Source organism: Eulemur rufifrons, chromosome 20 (assembly GCF_041146395.1).
Source record: "Eulemur rufifrons isolate Redbay chromosome 20, OSU_ERuf_1, whole genome shotgun sequence".
Lineage (NCBI taxonomy): Eukaryota > Metazoa > Chordata > Mammalia > Primates > Lemuridae > Eulemur > Eulemur rufifrons.
The window spans coordinates 25,728,033-25,754,705 of NC_091002.1; the positions used below are offsets into that span (position 1 = coordinate 25,728,033).

At 51.8% G+C, this 26,673-nt stretch overlaps 2 protein-coding genes across 3 annotated transcripts in view; both read right to left on the reverse strand.

Moving 5' to 3' along the window:
- Positions 1 to 1,641: 1,641 nt before the first annotated feature.
- Positions 1,642 to 26,673, reverse strand: part of HM13 (histocompatibility minor 13) — a 41,395-nt gene continuing 16,363 nt past the window's right edge. Inside the window, exons 4-13 of one of the 2 annotated variants that reach the window (XM_069496551.1) lie at positions 22,574 to 22,662; positions 19,777 to 19,862; positions 19,559 to 19,684; positions 18,676 to 18,733; positions 14,863 to 14,946; positions 12,000 to 12,036; positions 9,899 to 10,001; positions 4,921 to 5,006; positions 2,969 to 3,115; positions 1,642 to 2,067 (exon numbers count right to left, since the gene is read on the reverse strand). In XM_069496551.1, the coding sequence (XP_069352652.1) occupies positions 1,968 to 2,067; positions 2,969 to 3,115; positions 4,921 to 5,006; positions 9,899 to 10,001; positions 12,000 to 12,036; positions 14,863 to 14,946; positions 18,676 to 18,733; positions 19,559 to 19,684; positions 19,777 to 19,862; positions 22,574 to 22,662 (916 nt within the window). In that variant the 3' untranslated portion in view covers positions 1,642 to 1,967. The remainder of the gene's footprint in view (positions 2,068 to 2,968; positions 3,116 to 4,920; positions 5,007 to 9,898; positions 10,002 to 11,999; positions 12,037 to 14,862; positions 14,947 to 18,675; positions 18,734 to 19,558; positions 19,685 to 19,776; positions 19,863 to 22,573; positions 22,663 to 26,673) is intronic. The other variant, XM_069496552.1, reaches the window with a different exon arrangement.
- MCTS2 (MCTS family member 2) lies at positions 19,880 to 21,455 on the reverse strand. The gene has a single exon (XM_069496553.1). It carries the CDS (start codon positions 21,383 to 21,385, stop codon positions 20,840 to 20,842), a length of 546 nt encoding a protein of 181 aa, XP_069352654.1. The 5' UTR covers positions 21,386 to 21,455; the 3' UTR covers positions 19,880 to 20,839.

Below are 26,673 nucleotides of genomic sequence, written 5' to 3' on the forward strand. Positions count from 1 at the left end.
TGCAGGCCCAATCCGTGCCGGCCTGGTGCCATTTTTCCATGGGACTCTGGCGGTGGCGGTTCACATCTGGAGTCTAGACTCGGAGGCTCTGCGGGCCGGGCCTACCGCCCGGGCTGGGCCACCGCTGCCCGCTGTTTGCTCAGCTGAAGCTGGTTAATTGGAATTAGAGTGGCCTCTGCGGTGTCGGCTGGCCGGGCGGGCCCTGGTCGGCCGCTGCCGAGGTCTGTGGAACATCTGGCCGGGCCAGGACAGTCATTAGGTGGCAAGCGCCCGGCGCCACTGCCACCTCAGCCTCTGCCGGGGGCAGGCGGTGACTCAATGAGGCCTTTGTGGGCCCTGGGCCGCAGAGCCGACCACGTTGTGTGCCTGGGCTGCCTGCCCCCTCTGCCGCTCTGAGAGAGGCCTTGTTCCAGGACCACACGGCCTCCCCCTGGAGGCGGCTGAGATCCGAGAAGACCCTGAAAGGGACCCCTTGGCCTTTTGAGATTTTCTACCTTTCCTTTCGTTTCCATAGAGTCCTGGGCCCAGAGAAGTTGGGTGGCTGACTCAGAGGTGCCCAGAACACCAGCCACAGTGACTCGGTCCTGGGGGTCTGGAGAGGAGTGGCCCAATCCTTAGGAACTTGGAATTTGATTTGGATTGACGTCAAATAGATGTCCATGGGCAAGCTGCCTCAATCCACAATGGAGCTGATAATACAGCTACAACCTAAGACTGAGAGCCCAGTGAAATCCTGCATGGAGATGCCTGCTACATGTCAATGCCTAGTGAGATGATACAGCGACGCTCTCGAGTCTCTGGTCATGCTTGTCCTTTGACCACTTCCAAACTGTCTGGAAGCCACTGTTATTTTCAGCCTTTGAATGGGAAGCTTGGGCAAGAGAGAGCCCCGGGCTGGGAGCTGGAGGCCTGGATCTCGGGCCAGTGGCCACCCACTCCTGTCTCAGTTTCCCTACCCAGCGACCCCATACCAGGCAGGTGGATGAGGGCTGTGGCTACTCCTTGCTTGAGTCACTGGAAGTGTCTCCTGCAGGCCAGGGCTGCTGTCTTCAGCACATTTCAGGGAAATCCTGGCCCCAGGATTTCCAGCTCTTGGACACAGATGGCCTCTCACAATCACTGGGCCCAATTCCTCCCTGCCCCAGCCTCTCTAGGGGCCCTGGTCCTGTGTTGTGATTAGCCCCACAGTAGTCATTTTAAGAAGAACCTTAGGCATGAGAAGAATGGGAGAGATGGGGCCTTGATCTTCAGGGCACCCTAGAAACCAGGCCCTATCCAGCTGAAGTCACATGGACATTGGGACCAGGGAGGCTGGCAGGCTCTACTGGTCCCCTTGCGGGGTCAGGTTAGCCCTCTGGTACTCCCCCTACCTCTCGCCAAGGTGAGTGGGAGGCTCAGTGAGCACCTGCCCAACACCCTCACTACCCCCAAGTGCAAGGAGGAAGGTGGTGAAGAAAACCCAATGGCTGGGGAGAAAGGGCTCGTGGGCCCCCTCTGCTGGCTAGAGGGTGTTTGTGGGGTGCTGAGCTGGTCAGGCACTGGGGTGAGCACCCAGGAAGGGGCTTGCAGAGAAGTTTCTGGACGGGAAGGTGAGACCCAGTAAACTCAGAACAAGACACGGGGAGCTTATGCAGAGAACCCTTCCAGAAGCACAGTGGCCCGCTTGGGCCATGGGATGAATTTTTAATGAGGCAAAGTCAGTCCACAATACAAAAATCTAAAAATCACATCCACTTTTCCCACCTGGCTCCTGGATCGTGGGGGAAGCTGGGGATTCCTTTGCCTGCAGGGGATGGGGAGAAGCAGAGGAAGGCCAGGAGGGGGAGAGGGAAACAGAGGCCAATGAGGCCCTGCTGGAGGGATCCTGCTGCCCCCACCCCTGTCCTGGAGCTGCCCTGGGCCTCCTGTGCCCTCTGCTCATGCACACCCGTGTGGGGCCATCCCCCGCCGGCCAGACGCCAGCCATGTCATTCGTCCTTCTTCTCCTGCTCCCTCGATGCTGATGCCTCTCTTCCCTCTCTGGGTTCTGCTGCTGCCGCTGGATCCTTAGAATTTGAGTCCTCATAACTGACCAAAAAATAAAACAATAAAAATACATTCAGGGAGGGGGAGAGCAGAATCTTTGTTGTCCCCACCTGCCCCCCAGGCAATGCCCTGGGCACATGAAGAACGTCAGCCCTGCATCCACTGCCCAGCCTCTTCCAGTACCAGGCTGGGCCCCGAGGCATGCCCTCCTCAGACAGCTGCTCTGCCTTCTCTGTGCCCAGTGGTGCAAGAGGCAGCAAGGCAGCGGCCAGTGGAAGAGGCGAGGCCTGGGCTTGTGTGGACCAGCTTTAAGCTTCTTGAACCTTCTGCTGGAGAGGGGAAAGAGGGGGCCAGGACGAGGCTATGGGAGGTGGGCTGCCTCCCAGGGCACGTAGCAGGCATCGAACAGCTCAGCCCCAGAGGGGTGTGGAGGAGACTGCTCTACTAGCAAGTGGCAAGGTGCCGCTTTGAAGACAGACACCCTGGCTTAGCTTTTACTATGGGCTTCACTTACTGAGCAAGCAGTTCATGCCAAGGACAATACACACATTTCCTCACCGGATCACCCCCGTGAGGCAGGAATGTGCCCACTTAGAGAAGACAGGCTCCGAAAGAGGAAAGTGACTTGCCCAAGGTTATATATATACACACATATATGCAGTGAATAGTAACAGTGTCTACTACCGTATGACAAGGGCCATTTACATCTGCGTGCTCCTGTGAGCCCCATCTTATTGGTGAGGGCACCGAGCCTCTGGGGCGCCCTGCTCCCCGGCCCCGTGGCTGGGGACAGCCAATGCCTGGTGGCTGTGCAGGAGCTGCCTCCCTCGCCTACCCCTGGCCGTGCTCCCTTGCCCTGTGCACCGAAGCTGCAGTGTCTGCCCTACCTTGGGCCCCGGGGCAGAAGGGGGGAGCGGGCAGGTGGGCACCCGCTGGGCATTACATGGCGCTGGGATTCTGCGGGCGCCGGCGGCGAGGGCCGGCTAGCTTCTGCTGCATGGAGTCGGCCAGGCTGGCGGGGGAGCCCGAGACTGTGGGGAAGTGGGTGAGCCTCGGGGTATGAGGCAGGATTTCCGCCGAGGACTCGTAGCTGCGTGAGAGACAGAGAAGAGACAGAAAGAGAGATGGAGAGAGAAAGAATGAGGGAGGAGAGAGACTTCCTGTCCAGGAGCAAGGAGCACAACTGTCTTATTTTTATCTATCTCTGCACTTCCAGACTTTGTGGAAAGAAGCCGGTATGACTTGGAAAGTAGAAAAGAAAAGATGTACCTATACAAAGGCACATCGTGCAGCTGTGCAAAAGAACAAGGATGCTCTACAGGTGTGCGTGCTGCTGTGAAAATCTCTCTAAGATACAGCATTCTGTGAAAAACCCAGGGTGTAGAATGCTCTGAGAATGCCACCGTCTGTGTGGGTGCACACACACGTTTGCATCTCGGTGCACAGGTGTCTCTGAATGTCGGTGTAACAGAGCTGGCCTCCGTGAGGGGGATGGGGCATGAGAATGTTCTCCCTCTCAGAGCTACGGAATTTGGAACCATGTGAATGTGTTGCCTATTTAAAAATAAACAAAAGAATTAAAAAAGGAGGAGTGTGAATAAATGGGAAAAGTAAAACAAAAGGTAAGGTGGAGAATCAAGGCAGAGAGATGGACAGAAAGAGAAGAGAGAGACCACTTACTTTTTACCTTTAAGAACCTCGGCGGGGGCGTGGCAGAGGGCAGAAAGGAGGGCAGGGTGCCTGTGTGGCAGAACATGTAGCACCAGCACCAGCCAGGCAAAAGGGGGGCACTCTCTGCCCAGGCTGGGGTGTTCAGAGCTTCGTCCCGTGAAGACACAACAGGACTAAACTGGGCAGGCGACCCCAGGGGTGGTGGGACAGGGGGACCTGAGGACGATTAAGGTCAGAGGGAGGGTGGGGGTAGGTGCTGAGCTCAGGGATAGATGCCATGCCTGCTTCAAGAGCTCCCCCAGATTTGTCCCCAAGTTCACCCCCCTGCCCCTGCTTGCCTCAGAAACCACAGGGCTTTGCAAGGCCAGGAGGTACGGGCAGGCAGGCTGGGAGCTGGGGATTCCAGGCAGGACAGGGAGGGCAGAGGTAGGTACGGGGGAGGGGGTGAGTCACAGGCTCCCCTGCGGGCAGCCAGGTGCACAGGAGGCCTTGGCAGGCGCTTGAGGGACAACTTGGAGGCCAGGCAGGTGGAGCTGGGTGGAAGGCCCCCGAGTGGGCAGCTTTAATCACAGCTGGCAGCTATTTCTAGGTCCCTGGCAGGCAGGGTCGGTGGTGCTGGGGGGCAGACACCTGCTGGAGTCACGCAGGCCTTGGGGTTTGGGCGGGGCTGTGCGTAGGGCGTGGCAGGTGTGGATATGGCCCTGGGAAAGGGGCATCTGTGTGAGTGAGACACAAACTGAGATGGAGAGAAAGCCGTGGGTCACAGCCACACAGGCAGCTGAACAGGAACTGACACACGAGTCCCGCTCAGGGTACTTTCCACCTTTCTCTTACTTACATGTGAAAACTGAAGCCAGGGGAGGGGAAAGACATGCCTGAAGTCACCTGGTGGCAGAGCCAGGTTGGAAATCCAAGGCTCCTGACAGCGGGCCGCCCAGAGAGAAATCCACACCCGCCACTCTGTTGTCAGGATCCAGCTGGCATCTGGATGTGGGGGCTTCTTAGAGGGCCCCTAGGCCTTGCTCTCCCCACTCCTGGCCCAGGGAAAGGTTCCCACTGCTGTCCACAGGTGAGACGCCCACGCGCTGGCGGGAAGGGTGAGGGATGGAGCTGGCGGCAGGAACAACGTTCCCCTGGAGACGTGTACAAACACCCCTGGCGCCACTGGCTGCCCACAGGCGCCACCTGCACCCATGTGAACATCTGTCCCCCACCCTGCCTTACCTGAACATCTCCGTCACTTCTCCCTTGGCCAGCGCCACCAAGACGGGAAAACCGACGCAGGCGGGGACCAGGTACAGGAGGGCAGGCTGCGAGAGGACACAGGCTGGTAAGGCAGTGTTGGCCAGGGAACCTGTGCAGGGCCATGCCCAGCACCCCCAACCCTCTCCTGGGCTGGACTGAGGGACAGTGACTGGCCCAGGTTCACAGGGCAAGTCAGTGGCTGCGCCTGAACCCAGGGCTGGGCTGCTCCGGGACAGAATGTAAGAAACACAAAGGAACTTGAGTGTGTGGGGCCTTAAGGCTTCCCAGGAGTCTGGCAGGTAGCATCTGAACCACCTGGGACACCAGGTTCAAAATGCAACCTCCTGGCCAGCGGTGGCCCATGTCTGTAATCCCAGCACTTTGGGAAGGGAAGGTGGGAGGATCACTTGAACTTGAGCCCAGGAGTTTGAGACCAGCCTGGGCAATATACTAAGATTCCATCTCTACAAAAAATAAAAAAAATTAGCCAGGCACAGTGGTGCACACCTGTAATCCTAGTCATACTCCAGGCTGGGGGACAGAGCAAGACCCTGTCTAAAAAAGAAAGAAACAAACAAACAAAAAAGTGCAGACTCTTGGGTTGGTCCTGTTCCCAGAGACCCTTCCCAAGGTCTGGGGCCAAAGTCTGCATTTTAGTGAATGCTCCAGGAGATGCCGTTAATATTACAATGATGATAACGACACAGCTGCTGCTATGTAGGGAGCACTTGCTATAACAGGGTCACTGGCTCCACAAGAACCCACACCCAGGGGATCCAACCCACAGAGTCTGCTCAGACTCCTGGTAAAGGTGAGTTTGGAGAAAAGGACGATTATCCTAAGAGCCTCTGTTCACAGAGCACCTCCTGTGCAGGCACAGAGTTCAGCCCTCCCCAGAGCACTGCAGCCCATCTCCACATCCCCTGTGACTGTCCCCCTGTTGTAGGGGAGGAAGACTAATGCTTCAGGAGGAGAGGGGACAGCCCAGGCCTCAGAGGTCTAAATGTTAAACTGAGGATTAAACCGCAGGCGTGCTAGTACCCAAAGCCATTCTTTTGCTTGCAGCATTTGAAAGTTGTACGTCACTCCACTGTTCAACCCTCCAAAGCCCCCAGCGCTCCCAAACATTGAAGGGCCTATGAGAGACACGAACCTCGTCTTCCTTCTCCAGCCTCACCCGACCTGCCCCAATAGCCTGCACCTCCAGCCACAGGACCTTTGCATGTGTAGCTTCTGCTGCCTGGGATGCTCCTTGTTCCTTCCGACCCCAGCTCAGATGTACTTCTGTGGGGAAGCCTTCCCTGGCATGCAGTCAGGGGCCCTTGCTGCACGCTCTCAGAGCCCCCTCTGGTCCTCCCTCACAGCATCCCCCAGCAATCTGTGAAGGGACATCTGTGTGCCACTGTAGACGGGAGGGCAGGGGCCACGGATGTCTTGCTCGCTACTGTATGCCCAGCACTCAGAAGAGGGCCGGTAAATACTAAGCGAATGGCTCCTGCACGGGTACTCACAAAGTTAAAAGGGTATCATGGAGATGAATGGGCTGAGGGTAAGGAGACTTCATTCTTAATGGAAAGCTAGCTCTTGGCCACAGAACAAAGGAATCATCCCTCTATGTCCCCTGAGCCTGACCTTCATATCATTTCCTGGCACCTGCCATGGGCGGGCTTTGACCCATACTACTTTATAAATATTAGCTGTGACTCTAATAATATCCCAAGTATTAGGTTCTGGATTTTATAGATGATATTACTGAGGTTCAGAGAGGGGAAATGTTAGCTGGGCATGGTGGTGAGCGCCTGTAGTCCCAGCTACTCAGGAGGCTGAAGTGGGAGGATCACTTAAGCACAAGAGTTTGAGGCTGCAGTGAGCTTTGACCATGCCACTGCACTCTAGCCTGGGCAACAGAGTGAGACCCTTAAAAAAAGCAAGTCTCTTTAAAAAAAAAAAAAACGGCAGGGGAAATGATTTGCCCCCCTTGTCACACAAGGTATGTAAGTAATGTAAGTAGCTGAGCTAGGATTTGAACCTGAGCAGCTGTGTTTCTCCCACTGCATCAGGTCTTTGCTATGAACTAGGCTTTGGGCCAAGAGTAAAAAAAAAAAAATCACAACTAAGGTCCACATCAAAACTTATGAGAGGCAGCCAAAGTGGTACTCAGAGGAAAATTTATAACCCTAAAATAACTCTATCAGAGAATAGTAAAGACTTGAAATAAATAATCTAAGTTTCCAAATCAAGAAACTAGAAAAAGACAGTATAACAAAGTGACTATAATCAACAATATGTTAGGATATACTTTAAAATAACTAAAGGAAATGATAAATGCCTGAGGTGATGGACACCCCAATTACCCTGATTTGATTAACATACTTTGCATGCCTCTATCAAAACATCACGTATATCCTATAAATACATACAACTACAATGCATCTATATTTAAAAGTAAAAAACAATGAAAAAAAGCTAGAAAAAGAACAAAATAAATGCCCCAAAAGTAGAAAGAAAATAATAAAAGCAAAGCAGCAATTAATGAAATAGAAAATGAAAAGAAACACAAACTTATTAAAATTTAATTTCTGAAAAGAAGATGTCCTCATACTCATTTTATAGATAAGGAGACAGAGTACCAGAGGAGGGAGAAGGCCCTGTCCAAAATCACATGGTCAGGATTTGGACCCAGTTCCCTGCTTCTGAGCCCATTCTCTTCACCAAAGCCAGACTGGGAAAATTGCAGGGCTTCCAGGGGAGGGTGGGTAGAAACTCAGTTCCTCCTTTAAGGCCTCCCTCACTTGAGAGCTGGATTGAGGGGCTCCTTTGGAAGGCAGCAAGTTGGCTATCATCAGAGGAATATCAGCCTATATTCTTTTCTTTCTTCTTAAGGCACCAGGAAATCTCTCCAAAGAAAGTCAGTGCTAAACTAAGGAGAATCTGGGAGGTAGCTCGGAGCAGTGAGCTAGGGTCAGGATTCCTGGCTTTCCACCCAGACTTGGCCTTGCTGTGTGACCATGGGTAAATTACTTCTCTCTCTGGGCTTGCCTGCTCCTTCTGTAAAATGGGGACATCACACCTGATAATCTCTAAGGGCCTTAATTTAATAAGCAGGCTGCTAGCTCTCTGGCTTGGAGTAGGTTTCTGACAGAGGTTAAATGAGTCAAAGGCCACATGGGCAGAGGCCCCTTATCTAGGGCAATGCTGGCACTGGGACTGCCTGTGTCTTGGAGATCGTGGGAGACCCCATGGAATAAGTTCCCCTCGTGTCCTGGATCCCCTTCCCAAGAATTTTCAAAGAGATGCCCACTTGGATGACTGGGGAGAAGGCCTAGGCTGCTACTGGGTTATAGCACGGGCCTGGGGCCCAGCCTGACCTGCTGTGTGACCAGGGATTCTCCTGTTCTCTCAGGGCTGCAGTTTCCCCACACAGGAGAGGACCACCTGTCTGGCCCTTCTCCCCGCATTGGAGAGCTCTGAATGGGAGCCTCTTCTGAGTCTGGCCAGGAGAAGGCAAGCCTGCCACCTGGTGGCCACTGGGGGCATTGGCTCTGGGCTTGGACTTTAACATGGGGCTGAGCGCCGGAGCAGAGATCTCCAAAAGACCTCTAAGCTAGAGCTCAGATCCCAGTCCGATCGCTCTATGTCACCCCCTTGCCAAGTTCATGTCTCTCTCAGCTTGCACAGCCCCTGAGGCCATGTGGAGCAGAAGCAAGTGAGAGGCAGCTCCCCATTGGCTCTTTGTTTCTCCATTTATGGCTCTTCTGTACAATGAGAATACTACTGTAAAATAAGAGCAATACTGTACTACCTCCCTCAGAGGAGCAGCGCTGTAAGGACTAAATGGGTTGATGCGCAAGGGAGTCAGCACAGTGCCTGGGCCCCAGGGAAGGGGGAGAAAAAGAGCCACAACTCACACCCATCAGGCCTGGCGTGGTGCGGAGCGCTGCACTTACATTAACTCGCTTCATTCTCAAATTAACCCCAAGGGGGCCGTTATTTATCTCCATTTTCTGATTTTATTAACCAATGAGGAAAAACTAAGCCTAACTTCAGCAACCCACCTAGAGCCGCACCGTTAGTGGATGGAGCGTGGCCTCACAGCGGGGCTTCCCCAGCCTCCATTCTCCACTGCCTTTTCCACGGCTGGGGCTTCAGAGCCCGCGCCTGCTTTTCACACCGACCCAGGTGCGAATCCTGGCTCCACCACATACTTGCTATGTGGCACCTCAACTCCAGTTTCCTCATCTGTTCACAAGGACCATCATGACTGCAGAGGTGGCACAGGGGAAGTGCTTAACAGGAGCTCTCGCTATTTCCAGTACAGGGCAATCCTGTCTGCTCACTTTCACCTCCCAGCCTCCGGCTCTCCCAGGCCACGATGACTGCTCTCAGCCTGCACGCTACGCTGGCTCGCTCTGTGGCGGCTCAGTACCCAGCACCCATCGTTGTGGGAGAAGGAGGCAGAGCCTGGCCTCCTTGGGAGTAGGGGGCGGTGAGGCCCCAACACCCAATCACTCCTCTGGTGGGTGGGCGCTGGGCTGAAACACCCAACAGCCACCCCAATCCTGTTCTTCTCTGTCTGCCCCCCACTACTGAGGTTAAGAAGCCAAATCCCCTTTTTCCTAGACTGTACAGTGGCTGGTGTGGACCTGGGCCACTAATCTGGCCTGTGAGGTGCAGAGAAGGTTCTGGAACAGTTTCTGCTACCTGATGAGGGCAGCAGGCATGACTGCTATATTCTCCCTTCTCCTTCTTGCCACCAACGTGCACATGCTGCCTGGAGCAGTGGCGGCCAGATTGCAACGGCAAGTCAAAGGCCAAGAGAATCACAGACAGGACTGCTCTAACACCACTGGGGAGCACCTGTCTCTGGACTGCTTGTACAGGTGACAGACAAATCCTCTGCAAGTCCCCCTTATTTGCAGTGAGGCACTCCTGACACTCTGAATACAATCCTGCTCACCTGGGCGTGCTTGAAGATGTGCATGATGAAGATGGTAAGGCCCAGGCCGAAGATGTAGGCTGCAAAGCTGGTGTAGAAGTAGGTGTGGGTGTTCTTCTTCAAGCTTCAGGGGAGGTGTGAGAAGAAAGAGGAGGAGGGTTAGATATAGGGACTGGAGCGGTAATATCCCTTCTGAGGAGGGATCTGGGGGAGACCCTGGAGGTTGTGGGGGCGACAGAGCTCTGGGCTGGGGGTCTAGAGACAGGCATGCACTCTGGTACAGCCCCCAGCTATGTCTTTGGTTAAGTCACTCTTTTTCTCTCAGTCTTGGCTTATTCATCTGCAAAATGGGAAGATGAGGAGGCCCATTTCCCTGGTGATTGTGAATATCAAATGCCGTAACCTAGAACAGTGGCTGTAAGACTTTAGCCAGCATAAGAATCATCTGGGAACCTTGCAAAAAAAAAAAAAAAAAAAAAAAGGCAGGGTTCCCCAGGAAGTCCGATCTAACGGGTCTGGGGCAAGGCCCAAGAATCTGCATTTTGAAAAAAATAACTAAAGTAAATCTGATATAGGTGGATCATGCTTTGAGAAACACGAATACAGAAATTGCACAGATAAGTTATTACTTTTAAGTGTAGTGGATGTAATAGTTCAGTAACCTATTTGTGGGCACTAAATAGACACTGGCTGCAGGAATAAAATGCTAGTGGCTTCCTGGAAGTGATTCATCCAAGATTAGCTTCAGAATAGATGAACTGCATGCCTCCTGGCATTGCCATTATGTGACTTCCCTTTACAATGCCAGTTCCATAACCTCTGTGTGTCCCCAGCACCTGGAACGGTGCCCAGCCAGTACTATGAATTCAATTAACATTTGTGGAAGGAATGAGTACTTCTGAGCCCCTTCTCCCCTTAACCTGGGTGCACGTGAGCTGCAAGTACATTGACAGCTGTCCTGTTGTGAGAACCGGGGTACCAGTGACTCCCTTTGGGAACGTTGCACCAGTTCTGGAATCAGCTCTGAGGAGCTTGCTTATCCTGGAATAAGGCCAGGAATTCGATTCTGCCCCCGAGGGTGCCGGCAGCTGAATCTGTGTCCACAGCCTGGGGTACTCTTGTGGGTTTCACTTTGTATTACCTCTGAACAGCCAGCAGTAGAGACAGCTGGCACAGACATGCGCTCACAAACTGGCCAGGTCCCCTCCAAAGGTGTCTGTAAGCCTATGTGTTCAAGAGGTCCGAAGTGGCACTACACAGATAACTCAGATGTACGCAAGCGGGGAAATTAAGTTTCACATGAAAATTGGATTTCAGTGATTTTGGTACCGAGTTTCTCATTACCACTGTTACCGTTATTAGTGTTTTTGCAATTATGGGGCATAGGGGATTAAGAAAAGTTCACAAACCACCTCGAAATTAAGCACATACACAAGGAGTCCTTGCTGGGATGACTGAGCATAAAATGACAGAGCAGCTGCTGGCGCCACCTGCTGGCGGCAGGCCCAGATGCCCAGGTGCATTAACTCAGGTACGATCTTTCTTGTTTTAAGTGGGGACCCAAGTTGGCCCCCCCTTCTCTCCTCTGTGCTCGTTTTCTACAACAGACTGAAAAAAGTCTGAGTAAGGAGAGGGCAGGGAACAGCTGGAGCAGCTGGGACATGGTGACCTGGCCTGAGGCTGATAAAAAATGGTGACGATGATAATGATGACTGCAGCCGGATTTGCCCAGAAGAGCTCCTGAGGTCACCCTGTGCTCGGCACTCTCCCTCCAGACTTTCATGATAATCCTGAGGCAGGAACTCCTGTTTACCACAAACTTAAGGATGAGAAATCCTGTGGCCCAGAAGGGCCAGGCCACCTGCCAGGGTCACAAAGTGAGCATCACCAGGAACTTCCGAGTTTAAATCTCTGGCTTGTGATTCTTAACTGTTAAAACATCTTGACCACAGGCTCTTCGGACACTTAGAACTTCAAAATGCTAAATGCAGATAAAATCAGAATGGCTCTGGTTGCTGTTGGGTGGAGGGTCTGGTCCCCTGAGGTACCTCCTCTGGGCTCCTAAAAGCCACTGGAGAATCCCTGCAGACCCCCAGCCCCGGGTGGGCCCTCACTCACTTACCTGATGTCAAAACGCAGCAGCAAGGCAATGAAGATCCCTGCAGGAAGAAAGCCAGGGTCAGAGAGTGGCAGGGAAGGAGCAGGACAGTAGACCAAGAGACTGGGTCCTGGTCCCCAACCAGGGGTTCCCAGTCAGGGAACAATCATGGGGGCCAGCACTGCCAAGCGCCAGCAGAAATCCCATTTCTCTAACTGAAACGATGAGAAGGTCCCAGGATTTTGCTCTGGCCTGGGATTACCGTGACCCAGCACCCCACAGGACCACACTGTGTCTATTGAGTGCCTGCTGAGTACCAGGTACTGCAGGCAATACTCCGGTGTGAGCAAACTCACTGCTCAGTGCTCAGCCAAGGGGGCGGGGGCAGCCATGTGGTGACATACCTCAAATAGTAACACAAACCACAGTTAAGATTATTAACTGTGAAAGGGGGCTTCCTGTGTCGCAAAAAGGCACGTCAGGGATGAGACCTAGGCTGGGGCTGGTGGCGGAGGGGATTAGGGCTTCTTTGAAGTGACACCTGCCAGGAAAAGGTGTGCAAAGGTCCTGAGGAAAGAAGGCTCGGGGGTGCGGCAGGGACTGAGGTGCCAGTAGGATGGCAACCCAGAGTAGATGAGGGATGGACCAGCCATGCAGGGCCCCAGTGGCCATGGGAGGAGGTGGGTCTTTATCCCAAGTAAGGGCACACACTGGAAGAGTTGCAAGTGGGAGAGCAACCTAAATAGGTTTTGAAAAAGACTCTGTGGCAGCTGCTGGCTGGAGGGGAAGGAGCAGGAGCAAGGAGCAGACCATCAGGAGCTCTGCAGGAGCCCAGGAGAGGACGGTCACCTCTGCTCACCCACTGCACTCTCAAACCAGGGACGCCCAGAGGCCTAAGCATCCCCGGGACACAGCCAGCCAGTCCAGCCTGCGTGTGTTTACGTGTCCGTCTCCCTCACTGGTCTCTGGGCTCGCACAGGCAGAGGCTGGGTCTCACCTGGTTGAGGGCAGGCTCTCAAGAACTGAAACATTCTGTGCTGATAAGCAGCACGGCCAGGCAACATAGGATTCATTTTAAAGAGGGAAATGAGTTAGTCCTCAGTGAAGACTGTGAATAAGGGATGGAGAAAGCAGACAAAACATGGCCTTTCTGGAAACAAAGCTGGGGACTCAGTGCCCCCTGGTGGCTGAATTCCACAACTGTTCTCCAACTCATGCAGGGGTCTGAGCCCTGCCAGGAGCAATGTTCAACCAATGCTCCCACCAAGAGTCTGGGAGGACGAGCTCAACCTACGTTTACTATGACTGCTGAAAGGTCTGAGGATACATATAGAGACAGGACAAGGGAGGGACAGATATGCGCAGATGTGCGGCGCATGCCTGAGCCCAGAAGTTAGGAGCAACAAGCACACTGGGGAAGAGCGTGTGGGTGCCTGTGCGGGACCATCCCCTGGAGACTGAGCCAGATGCTTTACTTTACGGGACTCAATTTTTTCTGACTGGAGCGGCCTTCTAGGGAAGGGAGTCTCCCTGCCTCACAGCGCTGCTAATTATGAAAACTCTTGGGTTCGAGCCCATCTCCCAGTCCCCCCCGTGGCCTTAGGCAAGCTGAACCATCTCTTTGAACCTCAGTTTCCTCGTATGTAAAATGGAAATACTCCTCTATCTCTTTGGGCTGCCAGGAGTGGTAAAGATAACCTATAAAAACACCCAGCACAATGCTTGGCACACAACAGGTACATGACCATGGTTATCTTATTATTGTCATTACTGTTACAAGGGCAGTTCCGCCAGTGTAACCTTTTGCGTAGTCAGACAAACGTGGTCTTTGTCCTCGCCCTGTTGCTTACTAGTGTGTGAATTTCTACAGTTCCTTCACTTCTGAGCCTGTTTCCTCACCGGTTAAACAGGGAAAGCCTCTGCATCACCTCCACGTGTGTCCCAAGACAGAAGAATCACCCTAGGTTATTAGAATCACTATTACGTCCGAAAATAAGTTGGCTTTTAATTTGCTCCAAATTTTCTTTTAAGCAAGCTGCTAATCCTCTGACTCTGAGACTAGCAAAACAAGCCTGCCCTCTGGGTGCTGACTGTCCCATCACTGGGCCCAGCTTTGCAGACACACGGTGGCCAAGTCTCAGTCACTTCGGCTGCCCTCAGAGTGGCAGGTGAGCTTTGCCCTGGGTCTGGAGTGGTAGTTTGAGCAGCTGGTGCCCCAAGGCGAGGCAAGGCAGTGGGTTCGTGGGACGTATGCCTGAGCTTGGGACGGTGGATGGGGCCCCTGTGCCCATGCCCACAGGCACACCAGCTAGTACTCACATGTAGACCCAGGGCCTCAAAGGCCAACTTGTGCAGACAAGCAGGTGTGCACGCACATGTCCCTCTGCAGGGACTGCAGACACAGGAGCCGTGTGCTCACATACTGTGTTTTCTCAGCCCAGGAAGGAGCAGCAAGGGGGCTATGGCCATTCCAGTACATCTGCAATATTTGCAAACACTGGGAAGGGGTATGCGTGTGGGTATATGGGAGAGGGGTGGACTCCTTTAAGAAAGTCTTGGAATGTGCTTTTTCATAGAGCGTACTTCAGTCTGTCATTGTCTAATTTTACCTTGTGGTTCCTTCAATAACGTCTGCTTACCTAGATGGGAAGCTCCATGAGGACAGTCTTGCTCACTGCTGTCTGACCAAGGACCAGCAGAGCTGGGAGGGACTGGCACTGCATAACTGCGTGTTGATGTAGAATCCTTCACCAAATCCTGGCCTGACCCTTTCTCTTTCCCTTTTCCTTTCCTAGCTAGTGAGGCTGTCTGTTTTGCACTAATCCCCCACGTTCCAGGGAATACCCTCTCCACCCTCACACAATGGCCCCCACCCCAGCAAGCTCACCTGGAATGACGATATCCCCGAGTCCCAGCATGGCAAAGTTGTCTGCTTCAAGGCCCTTCTCCAGCAGATCCTGGGGAAACACCACTGCAGGGGGAGGCAGGGACGTGAGGAGCCGGCTGGAGCCCAGCTTACTCTGAGGCCTAGGCCCACACCCCTGTTGTATGAAACTCACACATTTGCATTTCTGGGTGGGGGATGGGGATGGGCATGGGGAGGCGAGAGGATGTTGACGGGCTGAAAGGCAAAGTCTCCATCTGGAATCACAGCTGCTTAAAGTGGGGAGGAATCTGGGGTCATTCAGGCTGAAGGTTTAATGCCTTTACTGAGCTGTAACTCACATACTGTATAATTCCAATGCCGTTTTCTAGGCAGGGAACCCTTTGGTTAAATGGGATTGACGCTAAAGCCCAGTATATGAAAGAAAAGAGTCACACAGTGCTGACATCTAAAAGGTGTTCCATTTCACTGCAACAGGGGTATGGACAGATGGTGGCTCTTACTCTGAAGCAGGGTGTGCCTGGCCTGCAGGCTCCTTCTGTATCTGAAGGAGAAAAGGCCACATACCTGCAAATTTCTTGCTTAAAGCTTCCCGCTCAGAAATCCTGCTGGACCGATACCACAGGGTGCTGGTGAGGATTAGATGATCTGCACAAATTAACTACTCCCCCATGCCTTCTTTACTAACCCAGTCCTGACTTTGTGTGGGGTAGACTTCCCAGGTGATACATCAAGTATGGTGTCAGACTAAGTCAATCAGGACAATCCTGTCCCCTGAATTCCTGACTTCCCTTGCAGCCAGGGGTGGTCACATGACTCTGGCTAACAGTATGTACACAGAGATACGATAGGGGTTCTGGGTAAACTTCTGCTTCTCTAATAAATATATAGATGCCCTCGCCCTGCCTGCTTCCTGCCTTGAGTGGGCAGTACACAATGATTTACAGATTTCTTCATTCGATCCTCTCAACCCTGGTACCATTCAATTCTGAGTGGCAGAGACTACTGTCTCCATTTTACAGATGTGGAAACCAGGGCTCCTCCCCATGGTAACATAGTTAGCAAGTGGCAGAGCTGAGATTCAAGCCCAGGCAGCCTGACTTCAGCCTACGTGCACTTAACTATTCTGTTTTTCTGCCTCTGAACTCTAGTCCGAGCAGTGGAAGGCAATGGGTCTTCTTTTCAACCCAGAACACCAGACCCCAAGCATCAGAAACCCAGTATGATGGTGTCATTTCCCTGCTCATCCACTGCCTCCTGGGCAGCGTCCAAGCTCCCTGGCATGGCATCTTCGGCTTCCCCAATTCTGGCCTCTGCCCACCTCTTTTCAGCCCATTCCCCTAGAACTTAGCTGCCGTTCCCCTGAACTTGGCCACATTCCCTCCCTGATTCTCTGCTCCTAGGGCTCTCCATGTACTTTCCTGCCTCCAGCCCTCTGCTGAAGCTGTACATTCTCTTTCAAACACCCATACTGCCCCTGCATGCTTGGTAAATGCATACTCATCCTTCCTGACCCAGAAAAGCTTTTCCTGACACCTTGGCTGGGTTCTCGTGCTCCCGCACCCCCTGGGGCTCATCCATCAAAGCACATGGGGAGTAACTGTTGTTCTGGCTTGCCCAGCATCTGTTCCCTTGCTCTGGAGAACTGCCCTCCCCTGCTACACTTGGCTCTCGGGCCTGCCAATTCAAACGCTCTGCCCCCAGGCACTGGAGAGGGCCATGACCCCAGTCTGTTCCTCACGATCCTCCATCTCCCCCGTGGGAGTGTCTGGCTGATGAGCCAAGCTGGGCCCTGTAGGTTATTCAGTGCAAAGCTGAAAGAAACTTGTTTTCCTCTGGGGTCACTGAGCTGGGGCCACAGAATTCAGGAACAGTTTGTGGCCAGGAAACCCTCCCCAGTACATGGAGAAAACCTGTCTGCAGTGGTGGAGAGTGAGGCCATGAGAAAGACAGGTCCTTCTTCATTCCCTGAGAGGACGTCCCCCTGACTGTCCCCTGCATCAAGCCAGTGCTTCCACGGCACTCATGCACTGCTGAATGCCTGCCTGACAGCATCTTCTTCTTCCTCCTTGCTGTCATGCCTGAATGATTTTGTCCCCCTCTTTGAGCCTTGTGATCCCAGGTAGCGATTCTTGACTAGTCTAAGGCTTGGACTTTAAGCTAATCATGCTCTTCCCATCCCCCTTACTAATAAATGGTTTGGACTTGGGCTGTGACCCAATTTGGCCAATAAAATATGAGGAAAACTGCACAGGGGATTTGGGGAAAAACATCGCTCCCTGATGAAAAAGAGATAGTTTCCCCCTTCTGTCTCTGGACGTGGTTGTGCGAGAAGTCAATGCTACGGACTATGGCAGCCATCTTGGGACCATGAAGGGATGAGCTAAGGGACAGGTGGACATGCTGAGAATGGTGGGGTGGGAAGACTGAAGTGACCTTGGCTTTTTTCCCTGGGCTAGAGTGCCGTGGGGTCAGCCTAGCTCACAGCAACCTCAACTCCTGGGCTCAAGAAATCCTCCTGCCTCAGCCTCCTGAGTAGCTGGGACTACAGGCATGCACCACCATGCCTGGCTAATTTTTTCTGTGTATTTTTAGTTGTCCAGCTAATTTTTTTCTATTTTTAGTAGAGACAGGTCTCGCTCTTACTCAGGTTGGTCTGGAACTCCTGACCTGGAGCAATCCTCCCGCCTCAGGCTCCCAGAGAGCTAGGATTATAGGCGTGAGCCATCACACTCGGGTGACCTGGGCTCTTGAATAGAGTCACTGAGGGTCATTAACCCAACCCTTAGTCTTCTACCCCTGGGCTTGCTGTAGTGTAAGATAACAAAATTTCCCTGTTTGATGTGCTTATACAGGTTGAGTATCTCTTATCTGAAATGCTTGGGGCCAGAAATGTTTCAGATTTTTTTAGATTTTGAAATATTTGCATACAGATATTGAGATATCTTGGGGATGAGACCCAAATCTAAACAGGAAATTCATTTATGTTTTATATATACCTTATACACATAGCCTGTAAGTAATTTTATACATTATTTTTTATTTATTTATGTTTTAAGAGACAGGGTCTCGCTCCTTTGCTCAGGCTGGAGTGCAGTGGTGTGATCGTAGCTTACTGCAGCCTTCTACGCCTGGCTCAAGTGATCCTCCTGCCTCAGCCTTCCAAGCAGCTGTTGCTACAGGTGTTGACCACCAAGCCTGGCTCTACACAATATTTTAAATAATTTTGTGCATGAAACAAAGTTTGTGTTAAGTATGTATGTGTGGAATTTTCCACTTGTGTCATGTTGATGCTCAAAAAGTTTTGGATTTTGGAGCATTTTGGATTTCAGATTTTTGGATTAGAGATGCTCAACCTGTAGTTGGAATTTCTGAACAATAAGCAACAGATGCACAGAAGAACGAAACCAAGGCAGTGTGAGAGGTGTGAGATAGACAGCACCCGATACCCACGTGCTGAGGGGATCACAGGTAGGGAAGCTTCAGGTCTCAGTGCAGAGGTCCCTGCGTGCCCCACCCCGGGCTGAGTTAAACACTTCCCCTCCATGCTTGCTCCCATTCTAGCTCATCTCAACCACGCTGCACCGTGACCAAGGGTCCAGAGGCCAGGGCCTAGGCAGGGGGTGGCTGCTTGTGAACACAGCCAGATGAATCACTGAGAAGGACACCAGGCTGGAGGGACACAGGAAAGCTTGGAGAAGGAAGAGGTATGTGGGGAAGAGATAAGGGAGAGGCGCTGACCAAAAGAGGGACCATGAGGGCATGGGCCAGCTGGGGTGGGCAGAGGGGTTCCCCATGGTGGGGGTGGTCACTTACATTTTATTGGTGCCTCAAAGGACTTGGCCACTGTCACCATCACGTTGGTGCCAAACACCTAGAAGGAGAAGAGAAGAGTTTGGAGGGAAGTGAGGGGCTGGTCGGGAAAGAATGGGTGTTCCCAGGCTTCTAGATGTGCAGCTGCCTGAGATCTGTGGGGAGAAGGGTAGGGAGCTGCGAGGGGCTCCAGTGCAGATCTAAAGTTGAGGTGAGGTGAGCACTGATATTGGTTCTGGGCAATAAATGGGAAATTCAGAGTATAGAAAGGACCTCCAATGGCCTAAGCCAGGCAGCTTTTGTTTGTTCAGGGTTCTGTTCCTCCCAAGTGATAAAGTCCTCCAGCACCACCCACTCAAGGGGAGAAGAGGCTGCCTGGGATCAGGGAACAGGGGCCCGAGCCAGGCTGACCTCGATCCTCCTGCAATGCCTCCAAGAGCAAGCATGACAGGTCCCTCAGCCGAGGGCTGGTGTGCAGCCAGAGCACAGCCAGCCTCTTCCTCCTCGGTCAGTGCCCTTGCTAGGCCCGTTCATTAGCATTCTACTACCTCTGCCTGGACTTCTCTGAGTCTCAACTCCAAGTCTCAACTTGTTTGCTGAAGAGACATGTGACTAAGTAATACCCCTGCTAGGGCCATGATGAGGAAGACATGAGGGTGGTCAGAAGGCACTGCACACAGAGTGTGCTCTTAGAAAGAGGTGGAATCTGTTCTCTCTGGCTCCATTTCACAGATGTGACCAGAGGGGACCTGCTCTGGGAGCCTGACTTCCACTCCAAGGCAGTTGCTCTCCATCATACTAATGTCACTTAGGCCACAAAGGCAGGGGAGTAGGAAGGTGAGGGGGCCCCAAAGCTGGACATGCTGGGGCTCCCTGCCTGACTCACCCAGAACACATCGTAGATGAAGAGTCCACCCAGCAGGATGCAGCCAGTGCTGACATTGTTCAGGTGCAGGAGCTCTACCCCATTAAGTGAGAAGGCCAGGCCAAAAAGGTTGTTGGCAATCCAGTGCTGCGGAAAGACAGGAGTGAGACCAGGATGCTGTGCCCCGACCCTGCCCTGTCACCCCAGCCTCCCCTTCTGCCCAGGACCTGGCTACTTACCTTCCTCAGCAGGTACCAGACACCAACGATGGTGCTCAGGCCCAGGCACACCAGGTCCTTGGTGTCAAACTCGTAATTGATGATCTCTGAACAGAGAGGCCGAGTAAGTCCACTCCCCAGGGTGGGGCTGCCCCCCCCACCTGTCAGCCCCTGGACGGAGGAGGGCATGGCTGTGGGCACCGTCAGAGTCCCACAGGCTAGGAGGCTAAGCCTCGCTTGCCTCAGATCGGTAAGAGTTTCAGGAGGGGAGAGAGCTCACGGGAGCCACCAACTCCTCCAATATCCTAGAGAAGGGAACGGAGGCCCAGAGAGAATACAAGCTTGGTGCAGGGTCAGTGGGAGGTGGTCCTTAGTGTTCAAAGTACAGGATTTGCCACCTGTAGTTGGGGCTGGGTAACCTTTGGGGAGGCAGTCCCTCTCTGAGCTTGTTTCCTCATCCGTGAAAAGGTGATAATGGCACCTCCCTCATGGGGCTGCTGTGGGGAGTAAGTAAGACAGTCCTTACAATGCACTCAGCACAGTGCCCGGCACACAGCAGGCGCTCAGTCAATGCCAGCTGCCATTGAGCCCAGGTTTTTAACAAGGTCCTAGTTCATTCTGGAACCTTTCTACTTTGCCGCCAAAGGAATCAAGAAGTTTGCTGGCAGCCCTAGTTCACCAGCAGACGAGGAAGAAGAAGGTGAGAAATGGAGGCCTGGAGAAAAGGCGGGAAGGAGTCTCCAAGGCTGCTCTTGTAGGAAGGCCCTCTGGCAGACATCCTCAGAGCCATTCTTGATCACTTTCAAATAAGGGAGCCCAGAGAGGAGACGAAGCTTGCCCAGAGTCACAGAGTGCAGCTGCTCCTTTCAGATTCCAGAGTGGAGCAGGCTGCTTGGTGCTTGTCCCCCAGTTTCTGTTTTCTTCACTGTGGTAACAGTACCCTGATTTTTTCCCTTCAAGTATATGTTAAATTTACTTAGCACAACCACATAGGTATTGTCTTCACGGTGTCACAAACACACACAAACACATATAAAATACAATATCCACATTTAGCCCCCCACAAGTGCATTCCTTTTGAGGCTTATTTGTAGGTCTTCATGTGCCACAGCCCATCATTTAAGTAATGGATATTTTCAATGCCAATTCCTTTGTTGACTTTCTCAATATCTTCTGCGGACATCTTCATGACCCCAACACACAGAGCATGCTGTTTTCCTTCTGCCATGACTGCAACAATCGTATCGACCTCAGCAGGGTAAAGCTTAGCTCCAGGAGAAGTTAAACCTGGACACATGATATTTGCTCCACTGAGTACAAATTTGATGGCTCCTTTATCAACCTGCTGGTGTGGCAGGATAAAAGGATACTTATGAAGTAACCTTAGAGTTGGATAAAAAGGCCCTTTTCTTTGTCTAAAAAATAGTAATTCTCCATTTACTGTAAGTATTTCCGTATGCTCGTGGCATCGGACTATTTTGACAGGATCTTTCTTAGGCATGATTTGATTAAGCCATGGTTCAATACCTGGAAATTGCTCTATCAGTTGGTTCTTAATACCCTTAATAATTGAAGTCTTCAACTGGATGCAGTTGGACACATTTTCCTTTTCATCGAATTTCTTGAACATGATCCAAGGTGAAAGGGTCGACACAGGCAAGGGCCCGGACAGGAACAGAAACGGAACCGGCAGAGATCGGGCGGCGGCCCTTTCACCAAAGCCTGCGCCGATGGTCTGAACCGTTGTCGCCAACCGGAAACCGAGGCAGACAGCCGTGCTTTACGGCTCCATGAAATATGACTACTTCCGGTCCTCTCAACTCTACGTCACGGCGGCGCTCTGTCCGCTCTTCCTCAGACTACCGAGTCCTCTTCAGTGGGCATCGATGAAAGGGGCGGGACTTGGGAAGCAAGAAGTGATACAATTCCGGGGCACTCCGTGATGATTTCCAACCGGACATGAGGCCGACCATGGCCATTTCCCAGCTTCCCCTCTGCAGCTTCCTTGGCCCCGGATATGGATGTCTCTCTTTCCTTCTGGCTGGACAGTGGCGTGATCGTCACCATCCTGGATCCAAGGACCACCCCTCAGCATGGCGGAGCGTAAGACATGGCTGGAACCCGGAAGGGTCTGTGGCCTTAAGCTTAGCTTTCTTAATGAAACTCTACAATCATTTGACACAGATGCACTTGAGATGCAAAAAGGAATCACGTAAAATCACCGCTTTCTAGGGACAAGGAGGAATATGCCACACATCCGGTGTGAGAGAGTGCGTGCTAGATACCTTCCACTTGGTCAAGCCATTGATAATCTTATTACAGCATTCGAATCTGTACCCTAACTAACCTGTAAATCCTAGGCTCCCTCCAATTCTCCATAGTTTTCATTTTGAAAAAGAACCGTAGAACCCCTTTTTCAAATCTTAGGTGGAATGTAATCACACTAAAAGTAAACACGATAAAAATAGTTGCAAAGGTCAACTTTTACTAAGTGCTCTGTGTCAGGCAGTGTGCTGAATGCTTTCCACTCATCATTTACTTGCAGTCCTAACAACATGCCCATGAAGGAGGTAGTAGATTATCATTTTCAATTTATAGATGAAAAACAAAAACAAAACCAAAAACACCTAATGCTCAGAGAGGTAAGGCATTCACCCAGGGTCCCATGTCTGGGTAGCAGCAGAGCTGGGATGGGAATCCAGGCCATGAGATCCCTCTTTCATCACTTGCTCTACTGGAGAACCCCAATATTGGAGAGACAAAGGGAATGGTGGACAAAACCCAGGGCACACCACAGGGGAAAGTGGGCAGCACTGACCTTCCTTGCTCTCCCCAGAGCCCTGGGTGAAGAGCAGCTGGTACTGTCGATTTGGAAAGTTGGCTGGAAAAAACTTATTCATGAGGGGGCTGGAAGGAAAGACAAAGCAGGTCGGCAAACAGAGCCCCCACAGGCAATCACGGCCCTAACACTACTCCCCCCAACAGCCACTTACAGCTGTTATCTCCTGGCACTCTCATAGCCGCCCTGATAGGTAGGTGCTATTGTTTCCATTCTACAGATGTGGAAATAGGCCCTCAGAGAATAAGTGACTTGCCCAGTGTCACACAAGGAGCCAGTGTCTAAGCTCAGACTCCAACCTACGTCACTGAACTCCTAGTGATTCCCAAACTGCTTTTTTGTTACCAGTGAAGAAATGCAAAGCAGAGGCAGACAGACGTTCATGTAAAATATAGTTTTTGGGAGAGCAATGGATCCCAAAGTCTGGCCCATGCACCACCTGTGTGAGTCTCTTGTCAAGCATATTCCAGGATTCCCTTCCAGACCTAGACCTGACGGTCACCTCTACCTGACTCCATGACTTGTCATTCTGCTGTCCAGCAACAGGCCTGAGATTTTTATAAACTCAGCTGGAAGTGATCAGTCACAGAATCTCAGCCCCCCAGGGCATGATCACCCTCACATTCACTCCTTCCACAAAGGTTTCTATTGCTCAAGATCAGCTTGGCTTCACCTCTAGAAATATTCTGATTACCCAGCATGCCCTTCTTCCCGGCCAGGAGCAGATGGAGATGTTCTTTTCTAGATCATCTTCACAGCAAGATTAGCAAACCAGGGCCTCTTGATCCAGCTGCTCCCAGCAGTGCTGTGGAATGGCTACGAGCTTAGGTGGCCCAGCCTTGAAGCCTGCTTTGCCATGCACCAGCCATGTGGCCCTGGGAGAGCCACTTAAGTGGCTCAGTCTCCTGGGCCTCAGTCTCAGAATTTTCTTGTATGTAGGGATAGTAATACCACCTTCTAAAAGGGTTACTGTGAACATATGAGAGAAGGCAGGTGAGAAGCTTAGCCCAGCACTGGGCCTGCAGCAGGGATGCAGGAACTGTAAGCTTCTGTGGCGCGCTCCTCCAGAGCCAGAGCTCGAAAGCATTTGACATCACATCATGATGACTAATGAGGTAGGCAAATCCAGGAATGGTCCTCCCAACTAACAGGCCTCCATTTCCCCACTTTTGAAACAGCGGACCCCTCCCAACCTGTGGGGCTCGTGGTATGAACGAGAGGGCTTTGTGAACGGAGATGTGGCAGACACGACACGAGGGTGGAGTCAGGCATGGACTTCCGCAGCGGGGCTCTGAGATGGGAGGCAGAAGCTGGTGGAGGAGGCTGGAAGCTACTTTCAGCCTGGTTTGCTGAATTACTTTCGAGGGAGTCTGAAGTCAGGGTGTGTGTACAGGTATGGGCAGAGGCAGAGAGGCAGCCTGAGGAGCTAAGCCCTTCACTCAGCTTAGTTGGCCTCTTCCGTAGGAGTTTGGTGCTTAGTTTCTCAATAAGCAGAGTGTGATGGCTAAGAATGTGGTCTCTGGGTTCAAATCCCAGCCCTGCCACTTATTAGCAGTGTAACATTGGGAAAGTTACTTAACCGCTCTGTGCAACAATCTCCTCATCTGGAACACTACAATACCTTTCTTTGTAGGGCTACTAAAAGAATTAAATGAGTACTTCGCACCCTGGAAGCTTAACTGCAGCTTTAACTTCAGGTAGAAAGTTTCTAGACTAATGTCTTTGTTACTCTGCTGGATGACAGAGGGGAAGAGTCAAGTGTGAGTCTGTGGACTTTAGGGCAGGGGCCCTATCTCATCATCTTCACCCCACCCCGGCGTGAAGCTGCCTGGTGCCAGGGAGGCATCTGATAAATGCTTGCCAAACAACTCTGAATGTAGACTTTTTGTAGCAGGCAGAGATTCTTTCTGGTCCTTGATGGCTCACATGAAACCTAAAGGTCACTTCTTCCTGCTGAGAAACTACATCCTGGTGCCTTTCTCCCCTGGGGGTGGAAGGCAAGGGTCAGTGAAACTGGTGATGTGGCCTCTTCCTCCTGGGGTGGCAGATTTGGGCCCTCTGGGCCTTTTCTCCCTCTAAAGGTTAGCTGTGTGGGGCATGAGCTCAGTCAGACGGGATGAAAATGAACCGAGGTTCCCTTGCCAGGGAGGATGTCTGGGATTTGGCTTGGGCTTGAGTCTTGGTGACTGTATGAGGTGAAGGCAGGCTGTGGCCCCTGCCTCCCTCCAATACTTCAAGCTGTGGTTTGCTCCCAAAGAGGCTTGAGGTGGGCTAGGGGATGGTGGTAGAGGCGGAGGGGATCCTAAGAGAATCTCAGCTCGGGTGCAGCTCTTCACAGCCTTTCAGCGGGCCTCTCTTCTGCCAACCCCGGGAGATTGCAGGTCCGACGGGAGAGAGTGGCCAGCCCACCCTCTTTAAACTCTCCCTTCCCCTTCACTTTTGCCAGAACTGTAATGAATACTGGCTTTGGAATCAGACAGACCCAGGGTCAAAACCTCGCTCCGCCCTTACCAGCTGTGAATTCTGGGAGTCCATATAACCCCATAACCCCTCCAAGCCTCAATTTCCACGTCTTGAACCTTTGCATCTTGTTTGGATCCTGAAGAAGGTCCGACTCCAAGTCTGTACATACCAGAAGTTCATATAAATTCTAACAACACTGTAGACGTTCTTTGAGAAAATATGTAAGAAAACTCAATTTAATTGAAGAAAAGTCAATTTAATTCTTGGATTGACTTTCTAAAAAGCATGCTTAAATGATCCCCTCCCTTTACTAAAATTATTTCCATCAGGTTCCATTCTTTCCCATGTAAATTTTATAGTAACGATCTCAATCATCCAACAGTTTCTGGTCAGTATCAGATTTTTCAGTGGACACCTTTGGCCCTTCCTGTATGGTGAGCACCCCTTCTGCCCAAAAGCCATTAATAGTTTTACAAGGTATGATTTTCCCAGGTCAAATTTTGTTGCTCTGAATTTCATTAAGAAAATGATTCTTCTGTTATTTCTAGTCACTAACAAATTTTACCATGTACGGTTTTAGCTGCTGTTGGTTTTATTTTCTGTTGATAACATCTATTTCTCAAAATTTTGAATTGGTTAAAAGACAACTGTGTCTTGGCTAATCTATGAGAAATTTGGGACAATGTCCCTTAGTTATTGCTCTACAAGGCATAAAAAAGTCTCTGCTGTCAAAATGATAGAGGTTAAAAATACCCTGCTTGAGCAGGTTGGTGGAGAGAAGATTTCATCTGTAAAGTTGCTGAGATAAATAATCAATTCCTTAGCACATGGCCCAAGAGTGGCTTTCAAAACACACTGGGTTCTCTCACTCTGAGGTACAGATTGGGCAGTGGGGAGAACCAGGGGTCTCAAGCCTTTCACAGATGCTGGGGTACAAAGGCTAGAGTTGGAGGGAGGAAGGGAGGATGCCAGTTAGTGCAGGAAAGGAGGGATCCAGTGCCTGGAAGTGACTGCCTCTACCCCAGCTCAGGTCCACCATGAAAAGACAGGTCTGTCCTTTGAGCAAAGGTGACTGGGCCTGCCACTGTCTTGCTGGTTCAAGTCCCTCTGGGCCTTCATTTTTCAGGATGTGGGGCTGGACTAGAATTCTCCCGAGCTAGCTAGAGTAAGATTTTGGGGGTGAAGGGTCAGTGTAGGTGAAGACAACACTGACCTTAGTCAGAGGACCAGAGCTAAAGTTCCAGCTGTGTAACCTTGGGCCAGCCACTCAACTCACTGTGTGCTCTAGGGACATTACAGAGGCTCATCTGATCCTTGCCACACCTCTCTGAGGAGGTACTTGCAGTCTCTCCATTTTATAGGTGGAGAGACTAATGCTCAGAGAGCTTGAGTAACTTATACAAATGATAGAGCTGGCCGAGCCAGGCCTTGGTCCCAGGTTGCCTGCTTCGAGCTCACACTCCTGACTACCACATTGTCCTGCCAGGGTGCCCAGAGTAACGAGGCCACACTCACCTCGGCTTTCAAAGCCTTGGCCAGCACATCCTGCTCTTTCTCTCTAGCTTTTTCTGTCTACTCCGACTGTGCCCTCAATGTGCACAAACCATCCGGCCCCT